The sequence below is a fragment of the Drosophila sechellia genome, chromosome 3L, assembly GCF_004382195.2.
Source record: "Drosophila sechellia strain sech25 chromosome 3L, ASM438219v1, whole genome shotgun sequence".
Taxonomy (NCBI): domain Eukaryota; kingdom Metazoa; phylum Arthropoda; class Insecta; order Diptera; family Drosophilidae; genus Drosophila; species Drosophila sechellia.
The window spans coordinates 4,633,436-4,648,647 of NC_045951.1; the positions used below are offsets into that span (position 1 = coordinate 4,633,436).

Genomic DNA, 15,212 nt, shown 5'->3' on the forward strand with positions numbered 1-15,212 from the left:
AGAATGCAGAGAAACACGCAGATTATATTGTTTGCTCTATGGGCGCCTTTAGGCATTCGCCGGATGTTCCTGTTTTTCCCACTCTCGATCCAGATCCTGGCCCCTTGTCCTGTCCGTGGACCAAATGTGCAAATCGTGTAACGCGCCATTTTCATGCATTTTTTTGTGGCCGCTGGTGGTGCAGTGGGTGGTGGTGGTTGGCCACGATGGCTGGACTGGGTGCTGTGGGTGGTGCCGTGACAGCAGCCGCGTTTTGGCCGCTTATCTGACATGACACACGTGGGCCGCGCCCAGCCGATAACGCATCACAACCTATGCAAGCCCACAACCACTACACTGAGAAAAGATCCCGAAACTAAATTATCAAAGTGTGGAATTACATTTATACAAAATGACTGCGAACCTACTTTATACAACTACATTGAAGCTTATGACTATTATTTCTCTTAAGCCGAAATAATATGAAATTTTGTTTTCAGTGCCACGGAACCCATGCAAAACCCAGTGTACTTCATAATTTTATTTGCATTCTGTGGGAGAAAACAACATTCTGCTGCATTGGGCCACAAAGATGTGCTACAGTTTAGTCAGTTTGCCTCCGTTCGTTGGACTTATGTTAATGCAGGTGCATAATGAGGCGGACGATATGTGGGCTCCCATTAGAGCAGGCCACACCGCGTGACAATCACGGTTTTCTTGGTCTTGCCATTTTTGGTGCCGAATTCGTGGCAATTTTGGAGCACCCTCAGGCCGCCGCACACCCGTCCAAAGATGACCCGCTGCCACGGAATCACCGATTGCTTAAAGCTGATGGTATAGCTGAGAAGTCCTTGGGGAAAGTGACGGCGATAGTCCCATGGGTATGATAGCACCCCGGTAATCTTGCTGGGATCCAGAAAGGAGTACTTTACACTGTGGTGATTACGCAGGGAATCATAGTTGTCCGGTACCAGCTCGGCCTCCATCCAGAGATTGGTGAATATTCGCACAAACCGATGGGATCCTACATCGTTGTGGGTGGCCATTCGCACAAACTCCAGCACCACTTCCGGACTCAGTTCCGTGTACAGTTGCAGGAGTAATCTGCCCAGAAACTGGTTATTCTCCCGCACCGCCATATCGAAATATATAATGGGTCGTAGCAGGATTTGGGCACTACGTTTGCCCAAGCGGGGCGATGGCATATATGGCAAGAAAGTACTGACCGTCTCATCGGAGGCCTTTTGCTCGAGTGGCTTGACGGGTGGCACCCAAGGATTGTGTGAATCCACCTTGGACTTCACTTGCGAGAGGCGACACCCGAGCTGCCTGTTCTCCTGGCTCAAGCGGTCTGCCAGCTCACGGATCTTGTTCCGATTCGACTGAAGGGCGGGAAAATGGCGATTGAAGCTATCCACACCTCCCTTTAGTCGATTGGTCTTGTTAATCCGTCCAAGGAGTTCCATGTTCTGTCGGAAAATCTCCTGCTTTTGGGTAAATTCGCCAGCTAACTGGCTGCGATTGAGAAGTCGAGCATGATATCCGAGCGAATCCCCAGCTGATTTGATGCTCTTGAGGCGTCGGTGATCGATCTGCGATTGTCGTATTTCAATCATGCTTTTATAGGTGATCGGATTCAGATCCGTCACATTGCCAGCAGATTTCATTATCTTTCGGAATCGCGCATAGGTAAACACTTTGTCATTCAATACCTTCGCCCGCACATCCTTATTGTGCATTACCAGTTCCTTGGCCACTTTTTTGGCACGCAATTGAATGGAGCGACTGGTTGGGGTTTTTACGAAAAACTCCGAGAAGCCAACTCCACGGTTATTCATTTTGCTTCAATGGGGCTTACTGTACACCGTATTGACACTTTCCGCTCAAGATTAACTTGCAAATTTGTGGACTTAGCAATTTGTGGCGATGTGTTTGTGTTTGGGTTTAGCAAACTAAAACACGGACACCAAATTGCTTGGGTTTATCGAGTGTGACTTATTAACGAACAGCTGGCTTAGTTGGGACAAATTTAGCTGTCGGGATATTTCAGTTGAATCTATTTAATTTGGCTGAACATAATCTCTTATTTCAAATCTGATGCGAAAATAACAACAAAAATCAAATACTGATGTATTGGTTTTTGATAATGCGATATACAAACGAATTATTTATTAAAGCCATGGCACTAATTAAAGGCGTGACATACTTTTTTGGACAAATGAGACCACAATCCACTGTTTTGTATTTTGTGTGCCGTAGAGGGGAACCAGCCACAAAATTAACACGTTTAAAAATAAATGGATGTTCACAAATTTAATTTAAGCATGTATATCAATTTTTAAAAATAATTTCAATTGAAATTGAATTACTGGAAGCTCTGCCAAGCTGCTGTTTCGCAACTCATCCAATTTAAAACTATTTTCTAATAAGTGCTTTCCCAGCAATTTTAGCTCGAAATGGGCCAGAAGAATGCATCTCTGCCGGCTGCATTATGAATGCCAGTTGAGCTGACAACTGTCGACCAAAGTGGAGAGTTGAACTAAGCTCGGAGTCATCATATCACAGGACATTGCAGGACATGCTGCCATGGCCCACCCTCAATCTGTCCTGTTTGCTGGCATTTCAATTCGTTTATGCCGGAAGAAGGCGAAAAATCTTGTAGTCTCTTTCAGAAATGTTGATGGCTGGTTTTTCGGGGGCTAATGATTTCCCCAACTGAGCGCATTTCGTTGACACTTTTAGCATGGAAAATTGCAAAAATCGGAATGAGTGCGCTTGGGAAGAGCAGGGGTTTTTCCGGTGCTGGACTGGGTTCAGGGTGAAATCCACATGAACAGGCTCGTCCTTGTACTGGCAGTTGTCATTTTAGTTATTGCATTACAAAAGCGTCTGCGTTTGATTGTGTCTCGTTTCCCTTATACCCTGTACGAATTTGTATTTTCACCATTTTCGTGCACTGAGGAAAAAGATTGCGGCTGGCGCTTTGAAGATACACTTCAGCGGGGAATTGTTTCAATATTTTTTTAATATGAAAGAAAGGTGCATCCAATCTGGCATCTTACTTAAGAAATGTATTAATTTCCATAATTTATTATCTTTTTTCTCACTGCATTACAGCTGTACTGTGCGATATGTGCGAGGTTTTAATGGCCTGACACTGTTTCCGTTCCAGGAGCAGTTCAACATGCGACCGGCAAACCAGCGGTGGGCGTGGAGCGGTGGTTGTGTGTGAGGTACATCTGTGTAATTTGCTTGCCGGCGCTAGTTACGTAATTGTGATCAGTTGCAGCGGCAGCAGGAGCAGCAGCAGCAGCAGGCGCTGTAAATGCTTGACAAACTCGCACGTCACGGCGGTCGCTCGATGTCCTTGACAGACGCCATTTAGACAGATAGAGAGAGGGAAATGCCCAGATAGAGGGCACGCCGAATTTTCCAAAATGGCCAACGCAACGGACAACCGTTAGCGTTTTTCTTTTTTTTTTTGTTCATTTTGCAATTTGCAGTTGTCCGTTGCATCAATACGCCACCTCACATTCCCCAAAAAACACATATCCCCGGACTCCGCTTAATTCCACTGCCACCCGCGAAGTCAGGATTTTATTTTGGATTTTTCCTTTTTCCATCGCTGCCATGTGTTGGTCATCATTTGCATGCAAATTTTTAGCAAACATTTGAAATGCAAGGGTGGCTAAATCTGAAGAATGCATGTTGAGATGCCCTAACTTGGGTTTAGTTGAGCTAGCTAGCTAGATTTAGAAGTATTAAAACTTTGGAGGGATTTCAAAGTGGAATGTTATAAAGCAACCAATTTTAAAATACATATAATATAGTTAATTAAAATGACAAGATTAAAAATTGAAATTCGAAAACCCAATTCCATCGTATTATTAAGTATTCAACCAACACATTAAATATTCTCAAAATAAGCGTAAAGTAAGTAAGGGTAAATCCGTTTCCCATGAGAGCCCAAAATACCAACTCCCATTTTCGTGCTGGAATGCAAAGCTAGTGCTTGGAAAGTCCCGGAAAATTGTGCGATGTCAAAAAACATAAACGAGCTGCTCAATTTTTAATGGGCTTGCCTATATAATGGCCTCGCGTGACTTAATTGAGATTATGGGGGCCTGGAATTGGCTTTATGTCATTAACTAAATGTCGGATGTTGCTGAAGGGTGTGGGGCATATATATATATCGAGCTTAACAAACTAATTTTGCGCACATTTTGCGCTGGTGTGGTCCAAGCTGGCCGGCAGTCAAAAAGTCAAACACTATTTTGCATAATTTATGGTCAGGTCATTAGCGTGTTTAAAACTGTAGCGACCGAAAAGGGGGAGGGCACTGCCAGTGGCTAACCACTGGCAAACAAACATAGTTTATAATTAAAACAAAATGGCGCCCCTAGGGTCATGTCCAGATACAGAGATATATTGGGATTTGGACAGAGTTGGATGGATGTGAATGACACTCGCAAAAAACAGAAAGTGGCAGTTAGATACTTGAAATGCAATACATATTCGGACATCATTTGGCGTTATAGATGTTTAGAGAGATGTTTAATTAGCATATTTTCAACAACTAACCAACATAAAATAATGACTAATATTAAAATGTGTATGTATAGATTTGGCATATATTTATTTTCTATGTATTAGAAAAATACTGATTTATTACTAATATATATTTTCTGTGATAAGTACTCACTGTAAATGTCGCAGTGCTCGCCCTCGTAGTGGGTGCCAAAGCAGTCGCAGGAGATTCCTCCGTAGTGGTTGATGCAGCGCGATCCCACGAAGCAGAGGTTGTGCCGGGACTCGCACATGTCCGAGCATCCCTCGTTGACGTTCTCGTGCTTGGTGGCCACCAGGGGGGCGATGGGCAGCAGGTCGGAGGCGGCCTTGCCGGAGCTCAGAACCACATTGCGGATGCAGCCCACAAAGGACTCAGTAATGTATTTCACGCCGTGCAGCTTCTCCTCCGAGGAAAGGCCTGCGAAATGGGGCAACAGGGAGATGGGATATCTGGAGCAGTCAGTTGTTTGGTCTTGGCTGGGATGCCACATATTAATTAACATACTGGGTATTTGGCAATGGATTTTGGCTATATCTGTGCGGGTGCTTTCGGTGGGCGGAGTGACCATGTCGGATGGCATAATTTCGTTGTTTACTGTTGAAAGTTTTGATGGGATTTTTGTTCGCTGCTGCTGCCGCAGATTTAAATATTGCTTAATTAAAAAAGTTATCTCGACCCAGTTTTCGGATCGGCAAAGTGCGGTCTAAATAAATACAAGCTGACGAAGGCGGAAGATGTTCCATACAGAACAGTTTTGTTTAAAAATATTATTATTATTTAATTTTCAGCTTAAATCGTCACATCTTATATTTTTAATTCAATGGAAAAGAACGTTATTGCTCATTCACAGTTAGTGTTAAATAAAATTCATATCGTGCTTTCCATTTCATTTTCACATTTTCTGGCTTTTCTTTGTAACGGAACCACATAAAAATCATGTCTGCTAACAAACAAAAAATTATGCAGTTTTACATTCTAAATATGTGCTAGCTTCATTCGATCCAATAGCCCGCTCAGCGGGAGCTGGCTGTGAAAAACTAGACCAACATCATCAGAGTGCAATCAATGGCCCATTCTGTCGACCTGCTAGGAAAACCCTTTTCCATGGCCTCTGGTTTTCGCAACGTGAAATAATTAAATTTTCCAAAAACGCAGCAAAGCAGCTTTCAAAGTCATACATACGAACACTTACAATTCAATGGGGAATGAGCAAGTTGGGTTTATAGGTTCAGTCACTCGACTTTTTGAACTCATTCACTCGAAGAAAACTTTCAAATTTGCCCTATTCCTGTGAATATTATTACATTATACTACCATTTTATGATGATTAAATATATCATATATTTTTGAAGTATTCAATGGTATGAAACTAAAAGCCATATTCATTTGAGATCCAGCTAATCTTTTGAAGTTTTTCTGCTGTTTTTTAATTCAATAAATCTGATTTAAAGAGTTTTCTGTGTATTGCGTGAGAGTGTGCGTCGTCACCGCCAAACTGCAAATTCGATTTTCAATTTGCACATTTTTCGATTTTCGCCGGCTCTCCTGTATGCTATTCTATCCCACATACATATATATATATATATATATAAGCCCAAACTAAACTTTCTATGTTCCACGTTGATGCGATGGTTTATGTGCGAATTTCGCGTACGAAAATCATTGCATACATTCAGGCGTTGCCTTTAATATGATTGATTGTGGGGCATCGGTGGCGTGTGTTGGATGTGCATTTTGGACTGGATTTTCAATGGAGCGGGATTGGGAACGGGAAGGCATACACAATTGATTTGGGCACTCACCTCCGACCAGGACCACCGATGGCAGATTCGTGGAGACGCCGTAGTTGTACTCGTGATTCAGTCCTTTCAGATAGACCTCCTCCTGACTATTGTCGACGCGTGCAATTAATCTTGCGCCATGGACATCGATGCGCACCTGTGCAAAACAGACAGCGAGGGATCGGTTAGGAGCGTAAAACCAATAAACCAGCCAGCCATTGGGGGCGTGGCATTCACACACAGACAAATGATAAAAATTTATGAATTTATGCGTTTTGGCCCCGAGTTGAAGTTGCAAGTTTTGGCCAAGCGGCAAGCGATAAATTGTTGCTGCTACCGCTTTTGTTGCTATTTGTTGCTGCCGCTGCCGCTGCTGCAGCATGGGTAAAAATCTACGAAAATGAATTGCAACTGCTGCGCGCACAAACTCATAGCTGGGATCAGCTGAAATTCATTAGGAATTTGCGTGTTATTTATGAGTGCTGCATGTGTCTGCATTTGTGTATGTGAGTGCACTGAGAAAAAAAGGCGAAATGGCAGTATCCAACGAAATTTCCAATGTGCATCTAATTTGCAACTTTATTCTACAGTAATTTTTAAAACAGAAACAAACTAAGTTGATTACTACTAGTTAGCTAGCTGGTAAGCACTCATTTGTTATGGAAAAGTTTACACGGAAGTTTAATTCCAAAAATGTTCAGAAAATAGTTTCTACTTCTCCTTGTGTACTTTATAACATTTGTGATGAGGGTGTGATTAGTAGAGGATCTGCTTGTTTTAAATATGAAAACATGAACTAAACTGGGCGCTGCTACTGGTTTTTCACTAGTTTCTATTCCTGTTATTGATGATGATGATGCCGACGATGCTTGAGGGATTGCGGTTAGCTATATGCGTGGAAAAGCAGGTGGTGCAGCAGCAGCAGAAGCAGCATCATGCAACAACCGAGCAGCAACATGCAACCACTGGACCAAGCCCGTGTCCGAGGTGAGTTAACAAAGTTGAACGCACATAAATCAACTTGCTCGCTTTGTTATAAAAGTTTGATAAAGCGTTTTGCACACATGCACCGGCAGCACACATTCCGCATTGCAATCTTGCTAATTGCTTGCTGAACGCATGGCCATGCTAATGTTGGCCAAAACGCCAGATGTTAACCGAAGGGCCATTACCCTGGTGGGCTGAGGAGCCCTCCAGAGGAATCATGTCCACCGGAAGTCTGATAGCCCCGCTGGATTACAGCATTACAGCATTCGACCGGGTTTCTTTTGAGTGTTCTCGCCCAGACTTGACCCCGTTTCCCATTTCGGGTATATGCAATGCTACACACTCACCATCACACTGTGCCATTCATCTCGATTTAGACTCTCGCCCACAGTGACACTCGTTGAATGCTTGCCAAAGACATGGACCACCTTCAGCTGGCCCTTCTCCACAATCACGTAGAGTGCATAGGGGTCCAAAATAATGCGATCCGGATTCTTAACGTTGTGATAGACGAGCAGGCCGTGCGGCAGTCGGGTGCGGAATTGAAATGAAATCTCACGGCAAAGTCTGCAAAGACAGAAAGACGCAGAGCGGCTAGTGAATTAGCATTTGAGTTGCAGCAGATGTGGGCTGCAAAAAGTAGCTCTTTTTGAGAATTTGGTTTATTCTAAGAGCATTCCAAATATGAGCTGTTTGAAAACCTAATACTTGCTGTTTGATGTTTTCATTTGATTTAGCAATTAAATGAATATATGCTGGAAAAAATAAACTATTCTGTACAAAGTCCACGATTTAAGACACCTGTATAAATGATTTGAATCAACCTAGTTTCTTTTCCGAACTTGATTAGCAGCATCTCCTAACATCTCTTTTTGGCTTAATGAATTATGATATTTGATATTTCTAAGACGAACTAGAGTATGGCCAGAAAATAGCCAGGTTGGCCGGACTTCTATGTATGTGTTTGCCTGACAGAGTTTTAAATTTATTTGTTCTTTGCTCTTGACTACTGTTGCCGGTGCTGTTGTTTGTGCTGCTCCTGCTGTCGGCAGCCACATGAGTTACAATTAAAACTACAGCACAAATTGCCAAGTTGGCCAAGTATGTACGCAGTAGGAGCTACTGGCCAGCGGCAACAAGGATAACAAGTAAAAGTTCTATTTGGCAAAGTTATGTTTAATTTTATTTGCCTGACTGTCTACATGTTTGTGCAGCATGTGCACAAAGTCGGAATTTAAATAATATTTCTTTTCTCTTAATTTAATATGCAAATGTCAAATGTTTCTAACCAAATTGAATTTTAAATTTAAATACCCCAAAGATCTCGGCCAGAAGTCGTTTGGAACCATTTAGATGGCACAACATGAGTCGAAAGGTTCTGGCCATTGAGCAGAAAATTAACTTTTGACCTGGTTCCTGGGACGCTTTTTTGTTTCTGCCTGCCCTTTGATTGTTTTGTGTAAGCTGCCGATAAGACTGCAGTCCCCGAAGAAAATTGTTGAGAGAAAATCAATTTTCAAACTTTTAAAGCAACGTCAGTTTGGCTAATTGCTCTGCTGCACAGCACTCGCCATTAACCCCATAAGTATGGACGTATTTTATAAACGGCTTAAGCATTTTTTTGGACCTAATAACTTTGGCTGTCAGATTAAATATTTGCTATTATTCCCACTTAAATTTATAAAATTTATGTAGTTAATTGAAGTCAAGCAATTACAGCACAAACATGGAAAGCATTTGTGCTTGTGCAATTTTCAGGATCAATAATCTGCTACGAAAATGGGCGAGTTGGTTATCTATTCTGGAAATGTGATTATTAAAACAAATACGGCAGATTACTTTGAGCAGTTTTTGAAAATCCAATAATGCCACTCTGTAGAAAACTACTGAAATTGAATTGCTCTTAAAAATAATCCCATGCGCTTTCTGGGGTTAAGCGAATCAAGCGCTTTTCATCCAAAAGGCCAACAATCCGCCAAATGACGCGACCGTTGCAGCGAAGTGGCATGCAAAGGACCTGAAGCTGCCACCTGCCAGGTGGTCAGCTTACCCAACTGCACTCCCAGTCCACTCACCTTAATTGAAATGTCTGTATGATGTCGCCGTCCATTTGGATGAACGTGTTGTTCTTGGCGAAAATGAAAGTTTTGCCTTGGCCCGTCTCCGCGAAAGTCAGCTCGGGTCCGCGCTGTTCGATGGGCACGGGCGTTGTTCCATCGCCGCCCTCTGCCCCGCCCATTCCGTCCGGCGACTGCGCCGGACTCTGGGTGTACGGCAGACCCAGAAGCATGGAGCTTTCCGTGGTGCTCGGCTCACGGGTGGTGGATTGCAGGAACGGTGGCAGAGTGTCTGCAAGGGGTGTGGTGTAAATTGAGATTATTGAAAGTTTAAGAGAACTGCGAAAATGAATCGGTGGAAATAACTATATGATTGCAGTAAGGGCTTCAAAATGTAAGGATATCGAACTGTATTCAAAATAGCAAAAGCTTTGATGTCCTTACGTGGTCCGCCGATGCAGTGGAACAGGCACTCCGCCTCGGTGCCAAAACGGTTCTGCGGATTTCCTTCACAACCGCCCCAAATGAAGTTGGTGCACTCGTTGGTGGTTGGCTCGTAGCGCCACTTGTATATGTACTGCTTGCAGGGACCCGGATCTCCAGGACCCGCACACTTCTCGTACTGGTTGCTCTTTTGTCCTTGGATCATGGCCGAGTTGTTGCCACTGATGCCGCTGTTGCTGCCACCGCCACCGGTACCGCTGCTGCCACCCGCCGGCGAGCCGCCCGCAGAGTTGCCTCCTCCGGTATCCGGTAACGATTGTCCGCCGGGACTGCTGCCGGCCAATCCTCCCCCGCCGCTCAGGCTCATATTGCTGCTCCCCAGATTGCCGGGATTTCCTGCAACCAGGATTGGCAAAATGCCTCCACCGGCAACCACTGCATCCGTTGAGGTCATGTTGGGTAGGCTGAGACCTGAAGCGGAGCAGATGAGGGCCAGTAGTGCCCAGATATAAGGGAATGCCATTTTGTGGACGGAGGATAGGCAATGGCCTATTTTTCCTTGCGAACTGGAAAGCAGAACAGATTTAAAGGGTTAACTTAGGAGCTGAAAATACTTCCTTCAGCTGAACTAAGCTGATGAATTTTTGAATTTACTTTAAAGATTAAACTATTTCAGAGCAGTTTAGCCACACTGGTAGCTTTTATGTATTAAAAAAGTTTACATCAAAAAGTGTGCTCTTGGCAAAATAATTTTTTATTTTGTCTCCCAATGCACAGAATTCTCCTTTTTCTTAGCCAGAATTAAGTGGCTTCATTCTATTTTGGATCTTCTTTCCGGCTCATCCTTTGCTTTGTTCATTAGATTTCCTTGTAATTGCGCAATAAATTTAGGAAGGCAATTTACTTGCATGTCACAAGAGCACCGAGCAGATCTGAACAGAGACATCACAGCTTATGATTCCGGCTGCTAAAGAAGTTTACTATTGTCATGTGCGGCACTAAAATCCCATTTACATCATCGTCCTCATCATCATCAGTCAATGTCTCTGTTCCTCTGAGGCGACGATGCTGCATTTCTTGATGCCATTTAGCGAAGAGGAAAACGAACCAAGTTTTCTGCTTTCACTTCCGCCGGAAATGTGACACATTCACACACACACACACTTATACACCAATATATAAAAGACACTGGCTAGAGGAAGACGCATGAGCTTGGCTTGATTTACAAGTAGCTTAGCACCATCGAGCTAAAAAAGTGTCAAAAATTCCAAAATAATGATGCGCACAGTTTACACCAAATGGATGGATAAAGGACGTTATATGGAAGTGAGCGGAAACTGCAAAGGAAATAGGAAATTAAGTTTTTCGCACTCCCTCCCGGAAAAGTTTGAGAGCTTTCCCATGGCTCAGATTATGGTTGAGACTGAAAGTTGGCTGTGCTCCTAAACGGGAGGCAGTTATTTTCCCTATTTTGTCTGCCATTTCCGTTCATAAGCAATTTTTAATTGTGGCTTTCGTTGCCCGGGCAGCATGAAAAATGAGTGCAGGGTCGAGCAGCCGGTCGGAGTTCATGCGAATTAATAAACCTCAAAGTGTTGGTGTGGCATTAGACACGGGTCCGTTTACGGATCGGGTGTTCTGGGTTCTGGGTACGGGTCTTATGCCGGGTCAACACGGAAAAAAGGAGTGGCAAAGCTAAAAAGGTGTAAGGTTGCGGGAAGAAAATCAAAAGATGTGGACCAAGTTCATTAAAACTTCGAAAATCATTTTAAATACTTTGGTTTTCTGATCTTATTATATTTTTATATATTTCACAGAATCATTGATACGAAGTATGATTTTCCCGCAGTGCAGTAGCATGCTGGCAAAAATTATTGATGCATATGCCGGGCTTTCCAGGACGTGCGTGCCATCCTGTCGTTCGGTGAGTCCAGGCGATCTGCACTGTCCTTTAGATGGATGGCCCAAAAATTGCATTGGATTTTGGCTGCGAAGCTGCATGACCAAGAAGTTTGCCGAATGTGTCCATGTGCCACCCCGCAAATCCCTCTCTGTTCGAGGGGCTTTGGCGAATAGCAAAAGTTTACCCAACTTTGCCGAAGGACCCGCAAGGAAACCCTCTGCCTGCCGGCCATATGCGGAGGATTTTGGCCTAAAGTGCATTAACGGACTAGCGTGTACTAGCACGAAGGAAAAGAAAACTTGGACCGATAAACCATCTGTTACCTGCGCGGAAAGGCGATTAGAGAGTGCGGTAAATCGGCTCGCAGGTAAAACAGCGCCCCAAAGGATTGGCAGCGAAAAATCAGAAAACCCGCAGGACAGGCAAAAACGCCAGATAAACAAGACCAGGCATGCACATACGGAAGGATCCTTGGGAGGAGGTCCTTTAAAAACCACGGCAAACTCCGACCTGACACTCATTCGCCAGTAAGCAGTCAGCATGGAAGCATCAGTCGCCTACGCTTTATTTTTGCACCGCCAGGAGCTGCGGCGTCGCCAAATGCTCTACGTCCAGGTCTCCAAGACCAAGATCAAGTTGACCAAGGAGCTGATAGCCGACCAGAAGCAACGCCTAGCCAGCTGCTCGCCCGAGGATCTGCAGATCCTCAGCAGGGAGACCCAGTTCAAACGGCAGCTCCAGCAGAAGCTCAAGCACCGCAGCAAGCAGCTGAAAGCCATTGCCAAGCAGCAGGAGAGGAGGGGTTGAGTCGAAAAGGATATTTCGACTTGCCTCGGGGTTGCCACTTTAATTAGTTTTAGCTTAGCGCAAATGATGTGTGCTCTTCCGTAGTTAAGTTAGTTTTAGCTCAAAGAAATAAAATTTCCTATGCAAATCAAGCAAAGTTGTCTTTGGAGATGCCCTCTCAAAATATGGGATATACAAGTTGGAAGATTTGGTTAGATTGGATTATTTGGGATTAAAACAAATTGAGGAACAAGAATTTAGAGTTTGTGGCAAGAAATACTTAACAATTTATTTAATTGTTTATCAAAGACGCAAACATTTAACTTCAATTTTATATAACTTTTTATTGAATTGTTGATTCAATCAGTATTTTATAACATATATTCCTTTCCATTTTTATTGAAAGTGCTAGCCATTTATCAACACTCCGATAGCAATAAGCTCCCGGTAGAGTTTCCTTAATTCAATCACTCACTATTTCGAGCAACCACTCAACCATTTATTTAAACTCTTGCAATATTTTACTAACCCCATTAAGGGTATTCATTGATCGATGCATTTTCCGTGAAACTTTTCGCACTTTTCCCGCCCTTCTGCCATTTCCGCCTCGCTTTTTACCGTTTTCACAGCAAACGCAAAGCGATTTAAATTGAGCTCGCGTACGTTGCACACCAAGAGCAACAACAACAACAACAATAAAAATGGCAACAAAAACAACTAGTACAACAACTAAGTAATAACAGCAGCCTGAGGAAATACCCTTTAACCCCACCCACCCCATCGAACACCACCCGCTAAATTACACGTTTTGTTCCCAACATCGACGCCCCCTTTCGCCTTATAGCTTTGCATAAATATATATGTATATATATTCCTATATACGTTCCGTTGTGGGGCGGAAAAATGAAGGAGACGTTGGAAAAAAGAAAGCGCACAAGGCTGGGCGAAAAAAGGGGGAGGGCAAATGAAAGCAAAGTGAAGTCAAATTAAATTAAATGACAGATGTCTGACATTTTGATAGTCGTGCGTGAGGCTCTATATTCCTTGGCATGTCTGTGTGGATGTGCAGTTACAACACATGCAAATCGCGCACTGAACAAAATCTTCTAGCTAATTTGAAACAAATCTTTCTATGCATTTATTTGAGTTTAAATGAAATTTTAAATGTAGTGGTATATTTTGAATTACAGTTTTTTATAAATGATTTCAGCTATGTCCTATGTTTGTTTTGACCAAAAGCCAACCCCTAATTTTGCCAATTAAAGAACTCAATCAGTTGTTTTTTGCTGTGCTTACACGTGTGTGTATGTAAATGTCAAGTGTCGCAAGGCAAAATGCACATGCACTTACAGCGACAATGGCGGGGATCGATGGGCCTCGAGGGGGGTTAAGAGGGTAGTTTCAAGGGGGTTTTCCGGGGAATACTCCTCTGAAGAAAGTGTGTGTGTTTGTTGGTGTTGCTAGCATGTCTTCCAAGTGTTGGCCGCGTAAGGGTAATGAATTAAAATAACTTGATTGCATGAAATTGAACGAATTGTTGCCCAAGGAACTCGAGACAGAAAATGGAAATGGGAAATGAAAATCGTGTACAGGGCAAATGAAACTCGCGGAAATTGCACTCCTTGTGCATATGTGTGTGGAAAATATTTACTGAAATTTGTATATTAAGTGACGACAACAATGGCAACGACAGCAACAATGGCCTTTGTCATTGTTGTTCTAGTCTTTGATGCTGTTAGCGTCACGGTCGCACTCGCCAAGTGCGAAGTATATCGCTTGCATATGTGCATGTGTGTGTATGTGTTGCACAATAGAAGTCAGGATGCATGAATGAGCGCTGCTAACTGCGTGGGAGGACTCTGAACGGTTCCAGGACCAAGGAAGGAACTCGCAAGACAAAGGACACGGAAAAGGAGGCGGAAGAGCGGAGGAAGGTCGAGAAACGAAGTGAATGCTGCAGGCATTTAGCCGTTCAGTTTCGCTTCACTAGACGTCCTCATGTGAGTAAACATCACAGTAGATATTCACAGTAGAAATCTTTATGCAGCATATTTCTTAAAAAATTGGCACTTTTAAAGTTATTTGTACGGAAAATGTAAGCAATTGAAGTAGGATTGAATTAGTCGCGTTCTTACTAAAAATAAAGGAAAACAGCAACTGTTCTCTATCGATTAAATATAGTTTTTGGTATAACTACTGTTCAAAAAGTTGTAACAAATAAAATAAATTTTAATATATTTTAAAAAGCTAATTGAAAAGCTAATAATATTTCCGAGTCAACAAATTCAAAATCAATTGAATAATTTAATTTTCTTAATTCGCATATGCATAAATTAACCCATTTAGTTTAGAAGGGTTATAGCTTAACTGGCCTCAGTATATGTAAATTTAAATTTCACATTTCAATTAATATTAATTGCCAAGAGACAAATACAATTTAAGATTACTATCCCAAATGAGATTAGTGGCTTAAGGCATTTTAAGTTTTCTGATTTACAATGCAGTCTAATTGATGCACTTTTTTGAAAATCGATATTGAGAATTTTGTGTTTCTCTTCTCAAAAGACACTTTTCTGGTATCCTTCATAGTCAGCCATCACTGCAGATCACAAAAGACACTGCAGACAAGATTTGTGCGAGCATTTTCGCACTAACAAATTCAATTATTTGCAAGCACTTTAAAAATGATTTAATGCCTGTCGTCC

General features: G+C 42.7%; 3 protein-coding genes across 9 annotated transcripts in view; 1 reads left to right on the plus strand and 2 right to left on the minus strand.

The window, feature by feature from the left end:
• LOC6610813 (contactin-associated protein-like 2) overlaps positions 1-15,212 on the minus strand; it is a 57,627-nt gene that overhangs the window by 35,982 nt on the left and 6,433 nt on the right. For all 7 annotated transcript variants that reach the window (XM_032719560.1, XM_032719559.1, XM_032719558.1 and 4 more), the window contains 5 exons: positions 9,819-10,384; positions 9,393-9,666; positions 7,665-7,884; positions 6,352-6,487; positions 4,682-4,966 (listed from right to left, as the gene is read on the minus strand). In XM_032719560.1, the coding sequence (XP_032575451.1) occupies positions 4,682-4,966; positions 6,352-6,487; positions 7,665-7,884; positions 9,393-9,666; positions 9,819-10,341 (1,438 nt within the window). In that variant the 5' untranslated portion in view covers positions 10,342-10,384. Of the gene's footprint in view, positions 1-4,681; positions 4,967-6,351; positions 6,488-7,664; positions 7,885-9,392; positions 9,667-9,818; positions 10,385-15,212 lie in introns of those variants that run through there.
• On the minus strand, positions 506-2,029 carry LOC116801255. Its single transcript, XM_032719565.1, has one exon. It carries the CDS (start codon positions 1,815-1,817, stop codon positions 660-662), a length of 1,158 nt encoding a protein of 385 aa, XP_032575456.1. The 5' UTR covers positions 1,818-2,029; the 3' UTR covers positions 506-659.
• On the plus strand, positions 12,213-12,630 carry LOC6610815. The gene has a single exon (XM_002035345.2). It carries the CDS (start codon positions 12,262-12,264, stop codon positions 12,526-12,528), a length of 267 nt encoding a protein of 88 aa, XP_002035381.1. The 5' UTR covers positions 12,213-12,261; the 3' UTR covers positions 12,529-12,630.